General features: G+C 46.9%; 1 protein-coding gene across 6 annotated transcripts in view; it reads left to right on the top strand.

Moving 5' to 3' along the window:
* TOM1L2 (target of myb1 like 2 membrane trafficking protein) overlaps positions 1-22,490 on the top strand; it is a 158,450-nt gene that overhangs the window by 76,190 nt on the left and 59,770 nt on the right. For all 6 annotated transcript variants that reach the window (XM_055135043.1, XM_055135042.1, XM_004612823.2 and 3 more), the window contains 2 exons: positions 3,603-3,687; positions 9,641-9,719. In XM_055135043.1, coding sequence (XP_054991018.1) covers positions 3,603-3,687; positions 9,641-9,719 — 164 coding nt within the window. The remainder of the gene's footprint in view (positions 1-3,602; positions 3,688-9,640; positions 9,720-22,490) is intronic.

Raw genomic sequence — 22,490 nt, 5'->3', positions numbered from 1 at the left:
ATCTAACTTATTCTGCTGTGCATAATATCCTCAAGATTCACTCATGTTGTAGATTTGTTGTAGTGGTATCAGAATTTCTTATTTAAGAGTGAATAATATTTGTGTGTGTATGTGTGTGTACATATATATGTTTATATATGTAATTATCTTTCTAGCTGTTCATGTCAGTGAACACTTGGCTTGCTTCAATCTTTTAGCTGTTGTGACTAATATTGCCATGAACATGGGTATAAAAGTATCTCTTTGAGGGGGCCAGGGAGATAGTACTGGAAATAAAGCACTTGCCTTACACCCTGGTTTGATTTCCAGTACCACACACACACGCAGAGCCAGGAGTAAGCCCTGAGCACTGTCAGGTGTGGCCCAAAAACAAAAAAAGAAAAAGAAAAAAGTATCTATTTGAGATGCTGATTTCATTTCTGTTGAATATATACCCGGAAGTAGAATTGCTGGATCATATGGTATTCTATATTTAATTTTTGAGAAGCCACTGTACTATTTTTTTATAGCAGATGCATCATTTTATATTTCCACCAACAGTGCACAAAGGTTCTAATTTTTCTACATCCTGGCCAACACATGGCATTATCTGTATTTAAGAGTAGCCATCCTCAAAGTTGGAATGATAGCACAGCAGGTAGGGTGTTTGCCTTGCATGTGGCCAACCCAGGTTCAATTCCCAGCATCCCATATGGTCCTATGAGCACCACTCACACTGAGCACTCAGTAATTCCTAAGTGCAGAGCCAGGATTAAGCCCTGTGCATCGCCAGGTGTGGCCCAAAAAGCAAAAAAAAAAAAAAAAGAGTAGCCATCCTTATAGGTATAAGATGATATCTCATTGTGATTTTGATGTACATTTCAGTAATAGTAATATTATTCTTTATTTCATGTGCTATTAGCCACTCTATATCTACTTTGGATAAAATCCTGTTAATGTCCCTTTTATTGGGGTTGGTTTTTTTTTTTTCTTTTTGCTCAGGGGTAACTCCTGGCTTTACACTCAGGAATTACTCCTGGTGGTGCTTGGGGTGATGCTGGGGATTGAACCCAGGTTGGCTGTGTGCAAGGCAAACACCCTACCTGCTGTACTATCGCTCTGGCCTCAACAGTTGTTTGTTTTCTGGTTTTGAGTTTTAAGAGTTCTTGGGCCCGGAGCGATAGCACAGCGGGTAGGGCGTTTGCCTTGCACGCGGCCGACCCGGGTTCGATCCCCAGCATCCCATATGGTCCCCCAAGCACTGCCAGGAGTAATTCCTGAGTGCAAAGCCAGGAGTAACCCCTGAGCATCGCTGGGTGTGACGCAAAAAAGCAAAAAAAGAAATATTAAAAAAAAAAAAGAGTTCTTTATATATTCTGTATATTGCAAATATTTCCTTCCCTAGTGTAGATTGCTTTTTTATTTTGTTAATTGTGCCTTTTTGCTCTTTGTTTGTTTGGGCGACAAACCCAGGAATGCTCAGGAGTTACTCCCAGCTCTACACCCATTAATTACTTTTGGCAGTGCTTGAGGCACCATATAGGATTCCAGGGATCGAACCCAGGTCGACCATGTGCAAGACAAATGCCCTACCCACTGTACTATCACTCCAGCCCCTAACTGTGTCTTTTGATGCACAATTTTTAATTTTCTGGTTGTCTTTTTCATGGGGCCAAAGATGTTGGTCAGTGGAAGACTCCATGCCACGTAAGTGAGAGGCTCTGGGTTTGATTCCAGCATCACAAAGAAACAAAAACAAAACCAATTTGCATATTTTTCTGTTCTTGCATATGTTTTTGGTATCGTATCCATGAAATTACTGCCAGATTCAATGTCATATAGATTTTCCCTGTTTACTTCTAAGAGTTTTTACGTTTACTTCTCTTATCTATTTGGAGTTAATTTGTATTGAATCATAAGATAAGGACCTAATTTCATAATTTTGCATGTGGATGTCCTTTGTACCTTGTACCAGTTGTTGGAAAAAAAAACTGCCCTTTCCCATTTAATGATCAGGAAATTATTTTGTGGATGAAATAATACCATACTTGGAACTCTAAACTCCATGACTTAGAAAAATGAACTGAAATAGGGGAGAGGAGCCAAGGGACTGAAGAGCATGTCTTGCATGTTAAGGTCATAAGTTGAATTCCAGGTGGTTCCCTGAAACCACATGGTGCCTGAAGCACCACCAGTAAAACTCTAGTGGACTTCAAGCGCTGCCAACTGGCCTGCACAGCCCGATTGAGTATAACTGGACATGCCCTGGGATTCTGAAAACTACTGGGCAGTGGGAGGAAGAGACACACACACTCCAAACTAAATAAATGACCTTTATCAGTCTTATTTCCCACATCTGTTTCGTCACCTTTATTCAACTATCAATGTTGATTTGTAATGATTATGATGGCATATACTCGCTAGTGCTGTGTGCATATATTCCAAGCTTTACATTCATTAGCTTGTTGATTTGTCATAATGACTCTAGGGGATAGGCACTGCTGTCTTCACTATTTTATAAATGAGGATATTGGAGTACATGGAGGTTGGATAATTTGTCCAGGATCACATAGCTAGTGGTGGTAGAGTTTGTATTTGAACCTAGGTAGTTTGGCTCCAGAATTGGTGTAAATGTAACTAGTTAGCCAGTAAACATAACATCATCCTGATTGGGTGAATGGGGCTGGGGCGGAGGTGTGCAGCAGGGTTTGGGCCATACCCCGTGGTGCCCAGGCTTACTCCTGGCATTCTATTCAGGATCTCTCTCCTGGTGATGCTTGGAGCATTATAAATGGTACAGGGAATTGAACCAGGGCCAGCCACATGCAAGGCCTTACCCTCTATACCATGTTCCTGGTATCAGGGGTGAAAAAAAATATTTGGGGAAGGGAAGCATGCCTCGTGGTGCTCAGGACTTACTCCTGATTCTGCACTCAAGTATCACCCCTGGTGGGCTCAGAGGACCATATGGGATGCTGGAAATAGACCCCGGTCAGCCTCATACAAGTGATGATACCTTCTGTACTCTGTACTTTGTTCCCAGGGGTGAATTTGGCAGGGGGGCGTGGACGGGGTCATGATCTGGTTAGTTTTGGGGCTGCACCTGCTTGTGCTCAGGGCTCATCCTGGCTTTTGCTCAGTGCTCATTCCTGGCTCTGCCCTCAGGGATTAGTCTTGGGGTTCTGGGTGCCTAGGATTGAACCTGGGTTGGCAGCATGCAAGGCAAGCACCGTACCCCTGTACTATTCTTCCAGCCCATGAGAGGGGTGTGAATTTTGATGGCTTAGGCCTATCCTGAGCTTTTAAGTCTGAAGTTTTCTTAGTTGTATGTGTCTGTGTGGTGCCAGGAATTTAACCTAGGTGTCCTGCACGGTTATGTGCTTTACCAGAGAGTCACATCCCTGGTCCCTCAGTCTGGAGTCTATGAATGAAGGGTGTTGTGATAGTATCTGTACTCAAGCCTGAATCTCTCACTGACTGTTTTCTGGGTGGAAGCACCCCTAGAACTGCTGTTGGCTCAGCGCATCTCCTCCTTGGGATCAGAATATGGCTCCTTTCCTACTTTCTGCCAGGGCCCCCTTATTCAGGACAAATGTAAATCAGTTTTTTTTTTTAATTTATAGAAAAGGCAACAGATGGCTCCCTGCAAAGTGAGGACTGGACGTTGAACATGGAGATCTGTGACATCATCAACGAGACGGAAGAAGGGTATGTGTGTCTCTCTGCTCTCCATGCTGAAGTAGCAATGACAGCTGCGTCTGAGAACCTGCTTTCATGCCCAGGGAAAATGGAATCCGGGGTGGGAGGGATTGTACAGTGGCTAAGGCACCTGTCTTACATGTGGCAGGTGGATTATAAATGGTGCAGGGAATTGAACCATTTATCGGAGTGAGATCCCTGTCACACTTGAGGTCCTTGAATTCCACCAGGAGTGTTCTCTGAGGGGCCGGAGTGATAATACAGGGGCTGGAGTGATAATACAGTGGGGAGGGCGTTTGCCTTGCATGCAGCCAACCAGGGTTTGATCCCCAGCATCTCATATGGTCCCTTAATCACCACCAGGAGTGATTCCTGAGTGCAGAGCCAGGAGTAATCCCTGAGAATCACCCGGTATGATGCAAAAAGCCGAAACAAACAAACAAAAAACAAGGAGTGTTTCCTGAATGCAGTCAGGAGTAAGCTCTGAGCATAGCTGAGTGTAGCCACCCCAACCCCTACACACCACCACACTCAAAAAGGGAAAAAATTGAAGTTGCCTAGTTTCATGGCCTCCAGTAGTTCTTCGTGTCCAGCTAGATCATCCCCTCCTACCCCTCATGCCAGCCCATGCCAGCCCTTTACACACTTGGAGTGATCTTTGCCCTGTGCAGCTGGCCTGGAGCCCAGGATCCCAGAGAAAACCCACAGAAGGAGGCCAGGAGGGGGAAGTAAATGTAAGCTAGAGAATATGTCTGTAGTTGGACTTGGCCAACAAACTACCCTCGCAGCCCTGCACTGCCCAGTTTGCTCATGCTGTTTACATTGTGCCTTCTACTACCTTCCAGCTTCTTTCTATATTTACTTTGTGTTTGGGTTTTGTTTTGGGGTCACACCCAGCGATGCTCAGGGGTTACTCCTGGCTCTGCACTCAGGAATTACTCCTGGTGCTATGGGATGCCAGGAATTGAACCCAGGTCAGCCACATGTGACCCAAGCACCTTTCCTGCTGTCCTATTGTCCCATCCCTATGTTTACTTCTTTTGTAGGAGCCTCTCTTTGTTCCTCTGCCCAAAGATCTTTTCTGTAGTCATGTCCCCCTATACCGTCTCTCAAGTACTGAGACCAGCTTGAGACCAGCAGCCCTGCGTTTGCACCTTGCACGTCACTCCAACCTTCCCAACCTTGTAAGGCCAGGAGCTGCCTCTTCCAACTGGGTGTTCAGTCAGTAGGTATTTACAGAACAACTGCCTGTGCTGAGCCCTCATGGAAGTGGTGGGACACAGCCATGAATAGGGCAGAGAGAGACATCCTGCCCTCTGGAGAGCTGATGGTGTCACAAACAAGATAACTTGGTCAGATGGGGACAGAACTGTGCAAATGAAGCTGTGAGGAGAAGGAAGGCAGCGGCTCCCTGGAGAGACTGGGCTGAGGTTCCTACCAGGTGGTGTCTGTCGCTGCTGACTTAGGGGAGAAGCAGATGGGAATGTCCCCTCAGGGGCAGGCTGTGGGCTGTGTCTCCAAGATGGTAGGAAGAGAAGTAGTGTGTTGGAGACACAAGCCGCCTGGGTGAGCAGGAGAAAAGGAAGCGTCTGTAATGGAGGCCAAAAGGGAAGCTGAGGTCCAAGGTTGTATCCCAGTTGGTCCTTTGCTCCGTCCCCTCCCATCCATTCCCTCCAGACAGGTGGATGAGTCTTGGAACCTAAGAACTCACTTATACCTATCTGATGAACTTTCTGTCTCTGGGTGGGAATCTGTCACGGATCCTGCAGGGTAGTTTGGCCCTGTGCTGCCCTATGTGGGGCCATGTCCTCACCCCTGTCCTTACCCTTCAGCCCCTGAGTGACAGTTCACCTTGTGCTCACCACATGCCCTTGTGGTAGGTAAAGTTCTGCAGATGTAAGGAACCACAGGGCTGCTCTGGGGACTGGCTTCTCCTTCCAGGTCTGCAAGGGCAAAGAGCAGGTCAGCAGCTTTTCTCATCCCCCTCTTAACTGCCCTGTTGCCCCACCTCTCCCGTAAACCAGGCCTCTCACTCCCTGATTTTTCACTTTGAATCTCACATTCTCCCTCCAGGTTCAGATTCTCTCGTGACTTCATAATAACCTTATATCATACTTAGGTTCCTCAGCTGGAACTCAGATATCCATGTGGTGTTTGTTAGAGTGTCTCTCAGCCCATACTCTTTCCGGGAGGTCGTGAAGTCTAGGTGCAAGCTCCCCGAGGGCAGGGATTGGGTTCAGGAGCCCTTTCAGCCCTACCACTTGCACAGGGTGGTACTTGGCTCTTGACATGTTTGCTGAAGAAGGTGAGTAAATGAATGAAGTCCCTAAGCCGCTCATATTCTAGTGAGGAATGCAGACATTGAACATATCACAGTGCCCCAGGGTGAGTGCTCCGAGAGAGACGCCACGTAGAGACGCGGAGAGAGAAAGCCTGCGGCTGCTGGCAGGAAGGGTTTCTTAAAGGAGTCTTGTGCTGTGCTAGGGCATTTGCTAGGAGCAGGTGGGTGGCGGGGAAGAAGGTGGGCACCCTAGGATGGAGGGTTGTGTGCGAGACATATATACACAAAGGCCTCGGGGTGGGCCAGGAGCCTGGAATCCCTGCCTAGGCTGGAATCCTGACTTATCATTCTCTCTCCATGGGGCCTGGGGGAATCGCTGAATCTCCCTGGTCTCGCTTTCCTCATTGAGAAAGGGTTGCCAGCACTGTCTATGCTGAGGGTTTATGATCCTTCCTCTCTGCCGTTTTCTGCCCTGGCTGCTTGCTGTCCCCACACCAAGCCCTGGATTACCGTATCAGGCAGGGACTGCACACTTCAGCATTGAGCCTCCGGCCCAGACTGGCTTTGTCCTTTGCCGGTGACCTCACAGTGTAGCCGGGAAAGTCAGGTGCAGGATGGGGCCTAGACTGCCCCGCTCTCGCCACCTGGCCTCTTGCCATTCTTTCATTTATTCTGAGCTTTCCTCTGGGAGGTTATGGCCCTGGCTGCAGCCTGAGTGTCTTGCCCTCCACACCCCTCCCTGCTGCCACCTTCATTCCCAGGGCTGAGATGGCCTCCAGCCTGTGGTGGTGGTCTCTGATGTCCTAGGCTCTTGGTCATTAACCAGGAGGGACTGGCTGAAAGATCTGCCCAGGAGTAGTTTAGGCTCACCAGGCTCCCGAAATAGTAGCTAAGGAGGGAGCAGATGTGGGACTTTAGTTGGTGCCCTCAGGCAGTTCTGAAATGCCAGCTCTCATGAGGATCCACTGACCTGGATCCATTTTGTAACCATCATGGGATCTCCCCCCCCCCCCCCCCCCCCCCCCCGCTCACTGACTTTTTATGCCCCAGCCTGCCAGTGGGAGGGGCCCAGTGGAGAACTGGATGGGAAGCAGCAGGAGAGCCAGGCAGTATCAGGGAGGAGGTGCACGGGTGTGCAGGGGTCAGGCCTGCCTTCCTGCGCTCTGAGAGAAAGCGTCTCGGAAGTGGTAGTTATGGAGCCAGGGGGCAAGAGGAGTCTAGCATGACTTGCAGATCCTGGGAAGGCAGAGGCTGAACCCCAGGCTGGGTCGTGAGGGCTCTGACCTTTCCACCAGCCAGCTGCCAGGGCAGCCCATCTGTCCTCCAGCTCCATCTTGGCTCCAGACTCTCCTTCCTCCCTGCTTCCAACTCCGTGCTGTCTAATCTGCTGCTGCTTCTTGAAATTTCACAATCCCTTTGACAGGGCTTTGATCCTCCTCTCTGTAGCTTCTCCCCCGGGGAGAGAGATAAATACTTGCTTTTGTGCTCACCCAGTCACTCTCAGACAGTACTTCCTGCAGCTGAATTTTCATTTTAACTCTAACCCAGGCGCCTGCTGACTCTCTGATTTCCCTCCACCACCATCACCCCCACACTGGGAGAGCTCTGAGTGTGCTCTGTGCTATGAGCTGGAAGTGATCACAGCCCTTGGAGGCTGTTCCCATTTTTTTCGACTACGTGGAAATTCAGGAGGAAAGGAGAGACTGGATTGAGAGGGATGGCAGCCACGGGTCCAAGTTAGCAGTGGCTCGGCCGTGTCTCTGAGTGAGAAGAAATCAGTCAAGGCTGTGACCTGCAGCTCCCAACCTTTACCAATCAAACCTACAAGTGCTCAAAGCAAAGAACTCGTGGGCTTCCACTGCAGAAATCAACTTCCTTGTTTGGAAATTGCTGCCACGCTGCAATTCCTTGGAAGGTAGGGACCTCGTCCCCAGAGGCCCCAGAGACCCATTAACCCAGTCCTGCTTTACGCTGAGAGTGGGAAATTGGTGACTTGGCGTGGTCTTTAATTTTTATCTAGAGGAGCTGGAGAGACAGTATAGCAGGTAGGGCACTTACCTTGCGAGTGCTGCCCTGGGCTGGAGCCCCAGCACCCAGCACCAATATGGTCCCCTGAGCACCACCAGGAGTAATTCTTGAGTGCAGAGCAAGGAATAACCCCTAAGCACTGCTGGGTGTGACCTCCTCCTCCTCAAAACAGAAATAAATAAATAAATAAATAAAGTAACTTCATTCAGAAGTTTTTCCTTGCTACTGTATATTTCTGTCTAAATTTGACTGGCTAGAAGAACTTCCACCCTCCTCTTCTCCAGCTTAGCTCCTCACACACATTTGAAAAGCATTTTTCACTTGATAAGTAGGTAATAGTTTAGAACTGTAAGAATAGAAAGGCCCTGACTTATGAATCTATCATTTAGTTAAGACCCACATGGATTGGTATATTGGTGGAAGACTAGAGCTGACAGCAAGGGCCAGCAGCCTGCAGCCACCCTGGGCTCCCCAAGCATTGGGAGGAGCTCCAGACCAAGGGAACTCTTCATCCCACAGCTTGGCTGACTCTTGGCACAGAATCACTGAAACAATATGGTCGACCCAAGGCTGCATCTACTAGGCACTCCTCGAGTCCCAGCTCTAACGTTGATTTCAGAAGGATGTTCAGGTTCTGAATATGAAGGAGCTTTGAACACAGGCCATTTGTGAGCTGGGTGTGTCTATTCTGTGAGATTCTTTCTGGGAATCTATATGAGGCCTATTAAAATTACACTCTCTGGGCTGGAGCGATAGCACAGCGGGTAGGGCATTTGCCTTGCACACGGCCAACCCGGGTTCGATTCCAAGCACCCCATATGGTCCCCAAGTACCGCCAGGAGTAATTCCCGAGTGCATGAGCCAGGAGTAACCCTATGTATCGCAAGGTGTGACCCCCCCCAAAAAAAAAAAGAAAAAAAAGACACACTCTCTTGGGTTTTGAGAAGATTTACGTTTTCTCAAGAAAAAACAAGTTTCCTGGAACCCAGGAGTAGCTGACCAGCAGCATAAGCCAGGATCTAGCCATCCTCTGGCTCTGTTTTGTGGCTTTTTTTTTTTTTCTTTTTTGGGCCATACCCTGCTAGGCGATGCTCAGGGGTTACTTCTGGTTCTGAACTCAGGAATTACTCCTGGCTGTGCGTGGGAGACCATATGCCAGGGATCAAACCCGGGTTAGCCATGTGCAAGGCAAATGCCCTACCTACTGTACTCTAGCCCCCAAACTCTCCTTAGTGTACCTACATATCAATAGATCAATTATTGCTTTGACTACCATTTGTGTGTGATGCAAAATTCAAAGGGATTGCAAAATAAGCAACCCAGGAAGGGGAAAAAAAACCCTCCTATTCTGTCATTCAGTTTCCTGCTGAGGGGTATCCAGTTACCAGTTTCTTGTATGTCCTTCCTGACATTTTATTCCACGAGCTGGTGGGTACAAAATGTGTGTCGTCCATTTGTAAATTTAGACAGAAATTAGAAGTGGGAGGAGTGACCATACTGTTGGACACTTAGTACATTTCCAATCTTGTACATTTACAAACATGCTACAGCAAATAACCTTGTCTATGTACCACATGACACAAATGTCAGTGATTCTGTGGCATGTGCTCCAAATTGGAATTTGCAAGGACTTAAATAAGTTCTTTTCTTCAGGCCAAAGGATGCAATTCGAGCCCTGAAGAAGCGACTCAATGGGAACCGGAACTACAGAGAAGTGATGCTGGCACTAACTGTGAGTGTCCCCTGTGCAGGAAAACTTCTGGGAAAACTCAGGCCACTGGCAATGTCCAACTGAGAGCACCTTGCTCTGTCTGTTCCTGTACTGACAGTTATGGGGCGGGACAGTGACTTTCTGATAGTAACTTTGGGTTTTCCTACCCTTCCCTGAAATGGGTAAGCTTGTATGTGATAAATATAAACCAGCAGAGATAAGGCATAGGCTGAACGGCCAAAGTATAGAACACCAGAGCAGAGAGACTCTACGGGTGAGTATGGATCAGCCTAACATCTGAACTATTGGGGCTGGCTACCTGCTTTCGTCATATAAATGCTAACTTCCACCCAGAAGAGAGCCTTTCTGGGTGTGAATTCAAATGTTTACAATAACCTTCCAAAATAGGGACTGCCATCCCCCTTATAGATGAAAAATTGGAGCTCAAAGAGGTCTAGGGGTTTGTCCAAGCTTCACAGCAAGAGAGGTTCTGAGCAGTGACAGCAGGACACAAGCACTGTTAAGAACTCATCAGCCCAAAGACAGGTTCTTGAAAAAGTCAACCAGGCAGACTTCTTCCAGGAAGGGATGCGTCAGATTTTTGCCCTTCCTTCAGATGTTAGAAAATTAAAAGGAACAACTTCAGGTGTTATTTCTGTCTTGAAAGCTCACATTTTTTCAGATGTGGCAAAAACTGGGCCACATGAGTTCTTATAATAGAAGCTATGACAAGTCAGCATGTGGACCTCTCTGTAGGTTTGAATAGTGGGTTATTTATCGAAAATACCCATAATATGGTTCCTTTTAAAACAAGGAAACTGTTTGGATTTTTTTTTCCCAAGTGAAAACCCAAGACTTATTAAGTGAATTCGCTCAGACAGGGAATTGGGATTTGAATAATAAAGGAGAAAAAGACCAGTTGAGAAACAGGGAATTGAGAACTTTTATTTTTTTCCCTCCAGATTTTGGGCAATGGCATTCACTAAACCCAGAGTGATAAATGAATTGTTTTCAGTAAATAAAATCACCAGGGAATGAGCTCTAACATGTCAGGGCATTTTCCTGGCATCTAAAATATATTCCTTTATTTTCTACCATCATGGTGGTACATGGGAGTAGAAATCTTTCTAAAGGGGACTCTGAATTTTACCTTTTTCCTGTAGCCATGCTTGTGGGAACCACTTAACCCTTCCTGAAGATCAGGACTTTTGTTTGCTTTTATTTGGGGCCGTACCTGGTAGTGCTCAGGAGCTGCCCCTGGCTCCATCTTGGCAGTGCTTGGGGGACCATGTTGTGGCGGAGATCCACCCTAGGCCCCCTGCAGGAAAAGCATGTGCTCCAGTGTCTTCAACTAGAGATGTCTCCGACCCTGGTCAGGGCTTTTTTGGTAGTAATATTATTATTTGGTTTTTGGTTTTTTTTTTTCTTTTTGGGTCACACCTGGCGATGCACAAGGGTTACTCCTGGCTTTGCACTCAGGAATTACTCCTGGCAGTGCTTGGGGGACCATATGGGATGCTGGGATTCGAGCCCGGGTTGGCCGCCTGCAAGGCAAACACCCTACCTGCTGTGCTATCACTCCAGCCCCAGTAATATTATTATTTGTGCCCATAGTTTTACTGAAAATCATTGGCATCTAGCATATGGAAGTTTAGGGTGTTCAATTGGATGATTTTTACGTGTATATTCAGATTGCCACAGTAAGGCTAGTTTGTAGTTTTATCCCCTCACTTTCTTAACAAGTTTCAGTTATATACTATAGTTAAGTTTAATCATGATACTATGCATTAGGACCCCAGAGTTATTCATAGCTGAAAGTTTGTGGAGTTTTTTTGGTTTTTATTTTTATTTTTTTGAGCCACACCTGGGTTTACTCCTGGCTCTGTGCTCAGGGGCCACTCCTAAAGGTGTTCAAGGGACCATATGGGGTGCCAAGGAACAAAACTAGGTCAGCAACATGTAAGGCGAGCAGCTTGCCTGCTATACTATCTCTATATCCCCTCATAGCTAGATGTTTGTACCCTCTAGCCAACATCTCTCTGTTTATCCTTCCTCAGGCCCCTGGGAAACACCACTCTATTCTATTTCTATGTTTGCCTTTTTAAGAGTCTGCATTTAAGTAGAAACATACAATATTTGTCTTTCTTTGTCAAACTAATTTTATTTAGCATGATGTCCTCAGGGGCCCACCATTTTGTCGAGAAAGGCTTGGTTTTTTTATTTCGTTTGGTTTGGTTTTGGAGACCACACTGACCAGTGCTCAAGGGCTACTCAGGTGCTTGTGTGACCATGAACTGTCAGGATCAAACTTAAGTCTCTGGCATATAAAACATGTGTCCCACTTCCAGGAAAAAAAAAACAACAACAGGTATGTGGGTTCAGGGACTAAGACTCCAGGCCAAATGGTGGAAGCACAGCCAGGCGTCCCTCCCCATCTTCCCACTCGCTTGGGGTCCTGGCTGTCACACCTACGATCTGCCTCCAAACACCATCTCAGCGCATCAATGTCCTTGATCCAGAGACTCCCAAATGAATCTCAAAATGGATTAGTTCCCTACAGAGATATCTCTGGACCCCAACCATTTACAATTTTAGAATTCCAGAAGCGACCTCTCATGATATTCATAATAAGCAATAGAAAATAAATTATCTAGCATCTGCCCCTGGCAGGCAGGCTTGGGTGGTGGTGGGAAAATTCAAAATAATGGTGGTAGGAAGGTGTAATGGTGGTGGGATTGGTGTTGAAATATTGAATGTAATCAATGTGAACTAGCCTTTTGCATCCCTTCTCCATCCACCTGTACCACATCTTTATCCATTCATCTCTCATCGACACTTAAGTTGTTTTCCATGTCTTAACTATTATGAAATATGCTGCGTATTGTGAATTATGGGGGTACAATTATCACACAGTATTTACTTAGTTAGATATTTTGGACCACATATAGAAACTGAGGCCTTACTCCTGGCTCTGGGCTCAGGAATCATTCCTGACAAGGTTTGGAGGATCATATGGGATGCTGATGATCGAACCCAGGTCAGCCTTGTGTGAGGCAAGTACCTTACCCTCTGTACTATTGTTTTAGCCCCTCACTTCTAGATAGTGTTCCCATTTCCTACTAATATATTCCTATAAGTGGGATTACTGGATTCTATGGTACTTCTTTTGGGGTGGGGGGAGGAGTTGGGGTGGAGCTCCCAAGCATTGCGTAGGAGGCCTGGGGATGCCTCCTGGTGAATCTTGGCCAACTAGGCTTTTGTTTAGGAGGTGGGGGGCACATCAAGTTGTGTATTCCTGGGGCTGGAGTGATAGCACAGCAGGTAGGGTGTTTGCCTTGCACACGGCCAACCCGGGTTCGATTCCCAGCATCCCATATGGTCCCCCAAGCACCGCCAGGAGTAATTCCTGAGTGCAGAGCCAGGAGTAACCCCTGAGCATCGCTGGGTGTGACCCAAAAAGCAAAAAAAAAAAAAAAAAAAAGTTGTGCATTCCTGGTGGGAACCATATGTGAGGCTAGGGGATGAATCAATCTTGGCCACATGCAAGGCAGGCACTTCGTCCCCTCTACTATCTCTCTGGCCTCTGGGCTGGTGGCTCAATGGTAGGGCCCAAGGATATGACACTTCTCCTCACCTGTGATGCTGGGGACTGCCCAGGTCACCATGGCTGTGCTCTAGGACCTTCTGGGAGACATCTGGTAATGCTCAGGGGATTGTGTGGTGCTAGGGATTGAACCAGATCAGCTGCACGTAAGGCAAGTTCCTTAACCTCTCAACTATATCTCTAGCCTTGGTAACTTCCTTTTTTCTTTCGGTTTGGGTTTGGGTTTTGGGGTCACCCAGTGGTGCTCAAAGCTTACTTGGGTTTGGGTTTTAGGAGCACCCAGTGGTGCTCAGGGCTTACTCCTGATTCTGAGCTCAGGGATCACAGCTGTCTGTGCTTAGCAGACCATATATAGTGCTGTAAATCAAACCTGGGTCAGCTGTGTGCAAGGCAAGTGCCTTATTGTTATATTACTTCTCCAGCCCTTTTAGCTCGATTTTGAATTGAGAAAACTCTATCTGGGCCCGGAGCGATAGCACAGCGGGTAGGGCGTTTGCCTTGCACGCGGCCGACCCGGGTTTGATCCCCGGCATCCCATATGGTCCCCTGAGCACCGCCAGGAGTAATTCCTGAGTGCAAAGCCAGGAGTAACCCCTGTGCATCGCCGGGTGTGACCCAAAAAGCAGAACAAACAAACAAACAAAACTCTATCAAAAAACTCTATGAGGAGCTGGAGAACACAGCAGGGCTGGGAGAACATTTGCCTTGCAGATAGACAACCTGGATTAGATCCCTGGCATCCCATTTGGTCCCCTGAGTACCGCCATGAGTAATTTCTGAGCACAGAGCCAGAAGTAACCCTAACTTCTGAATATTTCCAGGTGTGGCCCCAAAACCAATTTAAAAAAATAACAAAACAGTATGGGCAGTTTTCCAGAGTGACTGCCCAATTTAGATTCACCTATAGTGTATAAGGGTTTCTGTTTGTCTACACCCCCACCAACACTTGTTATTTCTTTTTCTTTTTTTTTTTTTTTTTGCTTTTTGGGTCACACCTGGCGATGCACAGGGGTTACTCCTGGCTCTGCACTCAGGAATTACCCCTGGCCGTGCTCAGGGGACCATATGGGATGCTGGGATTCGAACCCGGGTCGGCCGCGTGCAAGGCAAATGCCCTACCCGCTGTGCTATCTCTCCAGCCCCAACACTTGTTATTTCTTATATTTAATTATAGCTACTTTCACAGGCTTGAGGTGATAACTCATAGTTTTGATCTTCATTTCCCTGATGATTAGTGGTTCTGAGCAGTTTTTCATGTACCTGCTAATCATTTGTATGTCTTTTTGGATAAATATCTACTCAATGTTTGCCTCATTTTTGTAATCCATATTTTTTTCTTTTTGCTACAAGTTGTATGAATTGCACACAACACATACACACACATACATATGCATATATATTATATTAGCACCATAACAGAGGGCTTCCAAATATTTTCTCCCATTCTGTAATTTTTCCCCTTATTTAGGTGTGTGTGAGGGGGAAGGTTTTGGCCAGATCTAGCAGTGCCCAGGACTTGGTCCTCACTCTGTGCTCAGAATCACTCCTGGAGGTTCTCAGGGAACCATATGCAGTGCTAGGGATAGAATCAGGGTTGTCTGCATGCAAGGCAATTGCCTTAACCCTTCTATTCTCCTTCTGGTCCTATAATTTGCCTTTTAATTTTGATGATTATGTATTTTACTGTACAGAAGCTTTTTTGTTTCACCATAGTCCCATGTGTTGCATCCAAAAGAATTTTTGTAAGATCAGTATCAAGGAGCTCTCCCTCTATATTTTCTTTTAGTAGTTGTAGTTTGGGATATTCCCGTTTTGAGTGAATCTTTTTAGGATCTCTCCAGCAGTGCTGGGGGCAACCAGGGTCATCCCTGGCCATGGTTGGGAGGCTGTGTGATCCTGGGAATCAAACTTGGTCCCTTGATTATGCTAGACATGTTTCAGTCTTTTGACCTGTCTTCCTAGCTGTTGCCCCACTATCTAGTTGTTGTTGTTACTATTATTATTATTTTGATTTTTGGCCACACCAACCAGTGTTTGCTTGGGTTACTCCTGGCTCTGTGATTGGAGGTCACTCCTGGCAATGCTCAGGGACTGATGTGCTGTGATCAAATCCCTGACTGCCCACTTAGCTCTTTGCATCATTTTTCTGGCCCTGGAGCTCATTTTTGTGAGTGGTGTAAGGGGTCCGATTTCATTCTCCACTTGCTGGGAAGATCATCCTTTCCCCACCGAAGCTTCTTGATTCCATAGTCAAATACTATTTGTTGATTATGAATTCATTTCTGGGATCTTGATTCTGTCTCTTTGGTTTATTTTTCTCCAGTTCCATACTGATTTTGATTATTATAGTTCTGTAACATAGCTAGAAATCACAAAATATAGTGCCTCCATATTTGTTCTTTTTTCCTCAGGATCACTTTAATTTTTGGGGGGGGGGGTTCACACTGATGCACAAGGGTTACTCCTGGCTCTGCACTCAGGAATCACCCCTGGCAGTGCTCAGGAGACCATATGGGATGCTGGGAATCGAACCCGGGTTGGCTGCGTGCAAGGCAAACGCCCTACCCGCTGTGCTATCACTACAGCCCCAGGATCACTTTAATTTTTAAGTCTTTTGTGGTTCCATGTGATTTTTCAGGGTTTTTTTTATATTTTCTTTGAATCTATGAATATTTGAGTACTATGAACATTTTGCAATATTAGTTAGTCTGATCCATGAACATAGGATATTTCCCATTTATTTGTGTCTTCAATTTAAAAGAAAATCAGTGTTTTGTATGTTTCAGTGTATAGGTCATTTTCCTCCTTGATTAAATTAATTCCTAATGGTGGGAAATGGATGCTGGTGGAGGCACCAGAATTGGAACATTGCATGATTGAAACCCAATCATGAACAACTCTATAACTGTGTATCTCACAGTGATTCAATTAAAAGTTAATTAATTACTAAGTTTTAGTATGTCCTTTTGCTGCACATCAAGGATTCCATTGTGAGGCTTGTGAAGTGGAGGCGCTGGAGATAGCGCATAGAGCATTTGTCTTGCAAGCAGCTGACCTAGGTTTGGTCCCTGACACTGCATAAGGTCCTTTGAGCACTACCAGGAATGACCCCTGAGCACAGAGTCAGGAGTAAGTCCTGCACACTGCCAGGACTTACTGGCCCCCAAACTCCTCAGATTAAAATTAATTAAAACCTCAGCCTTATGCACGTTCTGTGTGCTTTTATGGTTTTTCTTTGTTTTTGTTTGTTGTTGTTGTTGTTGTTTGCCTTTTGCTTTTTGGATCACACCAGTAATGCTCAGGGGTTACTCCTGGCTCTACACTCAGGAATTACTCCTGGCAGTACTCAGAGAAACGTATGGTGCCGGGGATCAAGCCTAGGTTGGCTTGCAAGGCAAACACCCTCCCCACTGTACTATTGCTCCGGCCCCTGGCTTTTCGTTCTTTGTCTTCACTGACTCTATTAGTCCTCCTCAGGTCTCATGCTTGTGTGAATTTGGACCTTTTTTTTTTTTTTTTGGTCAAACTAGGTGTGGTAGTTCCATCCAAGCAGGGCAGTGCAGTACCCCAATGGTGCTGGCATTGAGTGTGGTCCTCCTGCATGCAGGATATGTGCTTCAGCCCTTTGATCCATTTCCTCAGTCACAACTTTAGGCCTTTTTCTTGGTGGGGGCGGGGGCACAACTGGCAGTGCTCAGGGGTTACTCTTGGATCTGTGCTCAGATATCTCTCCTGGCAAGACTCAGGGGACTGTAAGGGATGCCAGAGATCAAACCTGGGTCGCCACAGCTCAGGAAAACATGGGCTGCTCTCCAGCCCATTTGGGGACCTTTTTTTTTTTTTTTTTGCTTTTTGTGTCACACCCGGCGATGCACAGGGGTCACTCCTGGCTCTGCACTCAGGAATTACCCCTGGCTGAGCTCAGGAGACCATATGGGATGCTGGGACTCGAACCCGGGTCGGCCGCGTGCAAGGCAAATGCCCTACCTGCTACCACTCCAGCCCCAGCCATTTGGGGACTTTTAAACTTGATGTCTATAGCCAAAAGATTGTTAATGTTTATCCCAATATATGCGTTGGTAAGAGGTCCTCAGGGCTCTCAGTGTATAAAATGTCATTTCCGAGGCTGGTGAGATAGCACAACAGGCAAAGCCTTTGCCCTGCATGCATTTGACTTGGGCTCAGGCCTGAGCTCAGCCAAGAGAGAGCTCCAAGCACAGAGTCAAGATTAAGTCCTGAGTACTTCCAGGTGTGGCCCCAAAACAAAAAGCCAAACAATTAAATAAAATATCTATTTCTGGATGGAACCCTAGATAATCCAGCAGGTAGGGGTCTTGCCTTGCACACAGTCAACCTGGTTTTGATCCACAACACCCCATCAGGTCCTCTAATCACTGCTAGAAGTGATCTCTGAGCACAGAGATCTTTGGTGTGGCCCCAAAGAGCAACATTTTAAAAATCTATTTCTGATAGCTTAGAGGCACCTTTGGTTTGGGAGCTAGCCTGAAAAATTTCTGCCTTGTGTTTTATGTTAATTTGAGCAAATGAGGATAATCTTACGCCCACAGGGACAAAAATTCCAGCACCCTCCTAGGCAGAGTGGCCTGAAGTAAGCTGTTAGGCCCTCCTGGGCTGCGGGACTCTTGTGTCTCCTGCTCTGCTTGACTTTGGGGCTGCTATGCAGCACCTCCTGCCTCTCTCCAGGGCATTTCTAAGCCTGTGTGAGCCCCAAAGACTAGGCGAGGACGTGCGGACTCTAAAGCCACTGTCCAAGCAAGTAGGGCGTTTGTCTTGCAGGCGGCTGACCCGGGTTCAATTTCCAGCATCCCATATGGTCCCCCGAGCACCACCAGGAGTGATTCCTGAGTGCAGAGCCAGGAGTAACCCCTGAGCATTGCCGGGTGTGACCCAAAAAGCAAATTAAAATAAAATAAAATAAAGCCAGCTGCCTGCTCTTTGGCTAGTGTGCGTCTGTGGTGTATGTTTTTTCTGTTTTGTTTTGTTTGGGGCCCCACCTGGAATGACTTCTACCACCTCTCCACTCAGGACTTACTCCTGGCAAGTGTGGGAAACAAGCCCAGCTTACCCTACCTGCTGTATTGTCACTCTGGTCCCCTCTAATGTGCTCTTAATACTGCCTTAATATTTCCCCGCTTCTGCTCTTCCCAACTCCCCCTATTCTTTATGACAAGCGCTTTTTTCTGCCACATCTTGGCCACAACAGCCCACTGCCTGTTTGGCTGGAGCCAGGAGGAGGAGTTTTGAGAATTTTAGGAAGAAGGGTAAACTCATTTCTTGAGAGAAGGTAAAATCTTATATTTCCTGACACCGGACTCCCTACCAGGCTGTTTCACTCGGGGTACCCCAGAGTGGGCCAGGTGAGAGCCCTGCCCACCCCAAGGGACCCAGCCCTGGCAGCTGAAAACCTCCACAATCCAACTGCCACCACACTCTCGGCCATTCTCCACACTCCCGGACAGAGCCTCAAGTACGAGTGAACGTATTCCTGGACCACGAGGCTGAGACACATCATAAGACATTCCCTACCCGTTCTCCAAGAGTGCCACACCATATTTGATGGGGTTCAATAGTAGGCAACCAGTCATAGAGGGAAATGTGTATATATACATATGTATATATTTTCATATATATCCATATATATATGAAAGTTCACATCACTTAATCTTTAACAACATGTTGGTGATATCCTAAAGAAGGTCTTAATGGCCCCTGCCAAAATAGAACAATCTACACACTTTTTTTCTCTATAGATACTCTTTTGTAGTATTCTCAGCAGTTTTTCATAACAAACAATACAAAATATATTATTTTGGTTGTGCTATGGGACAGGTATAAAAAACTTCTGGCGGGGGCAACTGGGGGAAGAGCACCAGCGACTCTCCCCGTCAGCCGCCCCGGCCGCTCGCCCAGCCGGGGTACCCCGGGCCATGGGGCAGACGGAGGAGGAAACGAGGGCCAAGCCAGTTGATTGATCGGATGCTGTTTATTCCATTCTCTCCACTCGACTGTTCCAGTCTCCTGAGCCTCCCATTTCTCCTCTCTCTCCCCCAGAACTCTTCCTTCCTAGCTCCTTACTCCTCCGTCCCGTCCCGGCTCTCTGGATTCTCCTCTTTTCACTAGTCTCCCCCTACTTGTCTCTCTCCACCTTGCCCTCTAGGCTACACATAGTCTGGTAGCAAAATCAACATAAGAAAGCCCTCCTGAGAGGCTGGAGTGATAGCACAGTGGGTAGGGCGGTTGCCTTGCCAATCCGGGTTCGATTCCCAGCATCCCATATTGTCCCCTGAGCATGGCCAGGGGTAATTCCTGAGTGCAGAGCCAGGAGTGACCCCTGGACATCACTGGGTGTGACCCAAAAAGCAAAAAGAAGAAAAAAAGAAAAAGAAAGCCCTCCTGAGGGCCATCAGATTCAAAGGAAGCACCACCAAGGGGCATTCCAAAGCTCTCCTGACTACCAGCAGGCAAAATACCTCTTAAGGTGTTTTTCTCCTTTCCTCAGTCCAAAAACTCCATCAACATCTTAATACTAGCTATTTTTGCATGGACACAGTAAAAGATACATTGAGGCTTGCAGGGCAGCTCTCCTGGGAACATCTTGCAGACTCAGACTACAGCGCTCAAGCCAGATTAATCATTCCTAACCCTAGCAGGGTCCGAATCTAGTTATTACTTTTTGGATCATGACAGCATTTGTCCATGACCAAGCTCTTAACTTATAGTTAAGCATTAGGCACTTTGGCCAGGCCCATCTCGATGCCAGGGTAGCACACAACTCACCGTTTGCCCTGGGTCCGTCCTGTCCCTCGTTGGGACCCTGCCTTTGGGGGTTCTAGGAAGTAAGGGCAGCTGAGGTTTAGGTCAAGAGAGCAGATGCCCAGGAAGAAAATACCATGTAGAGTCAAAAGACCCCCAGGTTACAAAGCATAGCATTTGCTACAGTCTTCCTGTGCCCTTACAAATAAACCATGCAAAGGACTCAAGGAGAGCAGAAAAACAATATTTACAAGTCAACAGAAATCAGGGGCTGGAGTGATAGCACAGCGGGTAGGGCGTTTGCCTTGCACGCGGCTGACCCGGGTTCGATCCCCAGCATCCCATATGGTCCCCTGAGCACCGCCAGGAGTAATTCCTGAGTGTAGAGCCAGGAGTAACCCCCGTGCATCGCCAGGTGTGACCCAAAAAGCAAAAAAAAAAAAAAACAAAAAAAACAAGTCAACAGAAATCAAATAAAGAAGTGACAGATAAATACAGAGGAAAGTTCCCAACAAACCTAAACTACCTGAGGCTATGTTATCCTACAGACAGGGTTTGGGGCTTGGGATGGAAACATCACAAATATGGTAGTGGGATTGGTGTTTGAATCTTAAATGTAATCAAACATTGTGAACTACCTTATAAAATAAAAAAATTAATTTAAAAAAATCTTATGTTCCTTCAGTCACTGCCAGGAGTGACCCCTGAGCACAGAGCCAGGAGTACCCCTTGAGCACCACTGAGTATGGGTCCCCCTCAAAAAAAGAGAACCTCAGGGTTCATCTTGACAGTTGTTACAGTTCACTGTGGGACACCTCGTAATGCCCCAGAATTGAGCAGAGGCTAAAAAGGGACATAATATTTTATAATACATTTTTTAATTAATTTATTTTGGTCATACCAAACAATGCTCAGAGGTTACTCCTGGCTCTGCACTCAGGAATTACTCCTGGCTGTGCTCGGAGGACCATATGGGATGCCGGAGATCGAACCCTGCTCAGCCACTTGTGAGACAAACCCCCTCCCACCGTGCTATCACTCTGGCCTGGCCCCCATATTGTATAATAATTTAATTTCACTCACTGCCTAGTTAAAGGCTTCTTTAGAACTCAGTGGCCCTGAGATGCTGTGTTTCCATGTTTTCCTTGGAACCGAGACTTCGGCATTGCAGGCAGTAGGAAGGAGTCATGAAACTGGCTGGGTAGTGCTGGCCTCCACAGTCACATGACTGGCATCTCCCAGCCTCAGCTTCCTCCTCTGTAAAGTGGGCTGATCCCTTCTAGGTTGTCTCAAGGACCAGAGGAGGGCAAGTAACCTAACACACACTGTAGTTTGGGGGAACTCTCAGCCGAGCTGGAAGAGCTGAGGAGAGGTGGGCAGGGCCTGTGGCCTTGCTGTGGGAGCAGAGACAGAGAGGCTCCACCTCATTCTGGCATGCCTAGCAATTTTACATTTTTAAACAAACCAAAAAACAAATAAACAAACTAATGATATTCATTGAAGTAGAATTAATTATGCAAAATTTAAAAATAACATTATATGTGATGTGGCAGGACCCCTCAGTTTCTGGTATGTGGTCCATATTCGGTCAATGTTCAGGCTGTAACTTTCTTTGTGGTGCTGCCGTGTCAAGTTGCGTGTGTGTGTGTGTGTGTGTGTGTGTGTGTGTGTGCTGTAGGAACCAGCCCCAAGGGATGGCTATGTGACATGGCCACTGGGCACATACTTTGGGGAAAATGAAGATAACTGAGGCTTTCTGAAATGCCCTGTGGCCAGTGATGTTTCTTGAATGAGGCCTTCCCCACTAGTCACTGGTGTGTTGGGGTGGTGCATTCTTGGGAAGGATCAGGTAATTGTATGGGCTGATTTTCAGAGGGCTTGTTTGGAGAGCTGGTTCAAGACTGAAGGGAATTCCCTACTGGTATCTGTGAATTCCTGGCACTCTCTCACCTAGCCTGTGGGGACTGAGAAGCTGTCCCATTATTCGAGCATACACAAAACAGTACCCTGAGTAATAATCACACCAGCATACTATCCCTTCCTAGTCCTTCCTCCACGCAGGGATGTCAGTAGACACTCTAGACATACTCTGTCTTCTACAGTGCTGCAGGCAGTGCTCAAATGCCCGCTGTACAGATGAGGAGGCCGGGCTCAAAACCCACACTGGTCAGAATATGCACACATGCACACACGTGCACACACAAACACATGTGCACACATACGAACCCCTGTGCACATGGGACTGTTCAGGACCTTTTTTTTTTCTTTTTTGAGCCACACCCAGTGATGCTCAATGGTTACCCCTGGCTGTACACTCAGGAATTACTCCTGGTGGTACTCAGGAGGCCATATGGGATGATGGGGATCGAATCCAGGCTGGTTGCATGCAAGGCAAGCATCTTTCTCAATGTACT

This window comes from Sorex araneus, chromosome 4 (assembly GCF_027595985.1).
Source record: "Sorex araneus isolate mSorAra2 chromosome 4, mSorAra2.pri, whole genome shotgun sequence".
NCBI classification, from domain to species: domain Eukaryota; kingdom Metazoa; phylum Chordata; class Mammalia; order Eulipotyphla; family Soricidae; genus Sorex; species Sorex araneus.
This window is presented reverse-complemented; position numbering and strand designations above follow the sequence as displayed.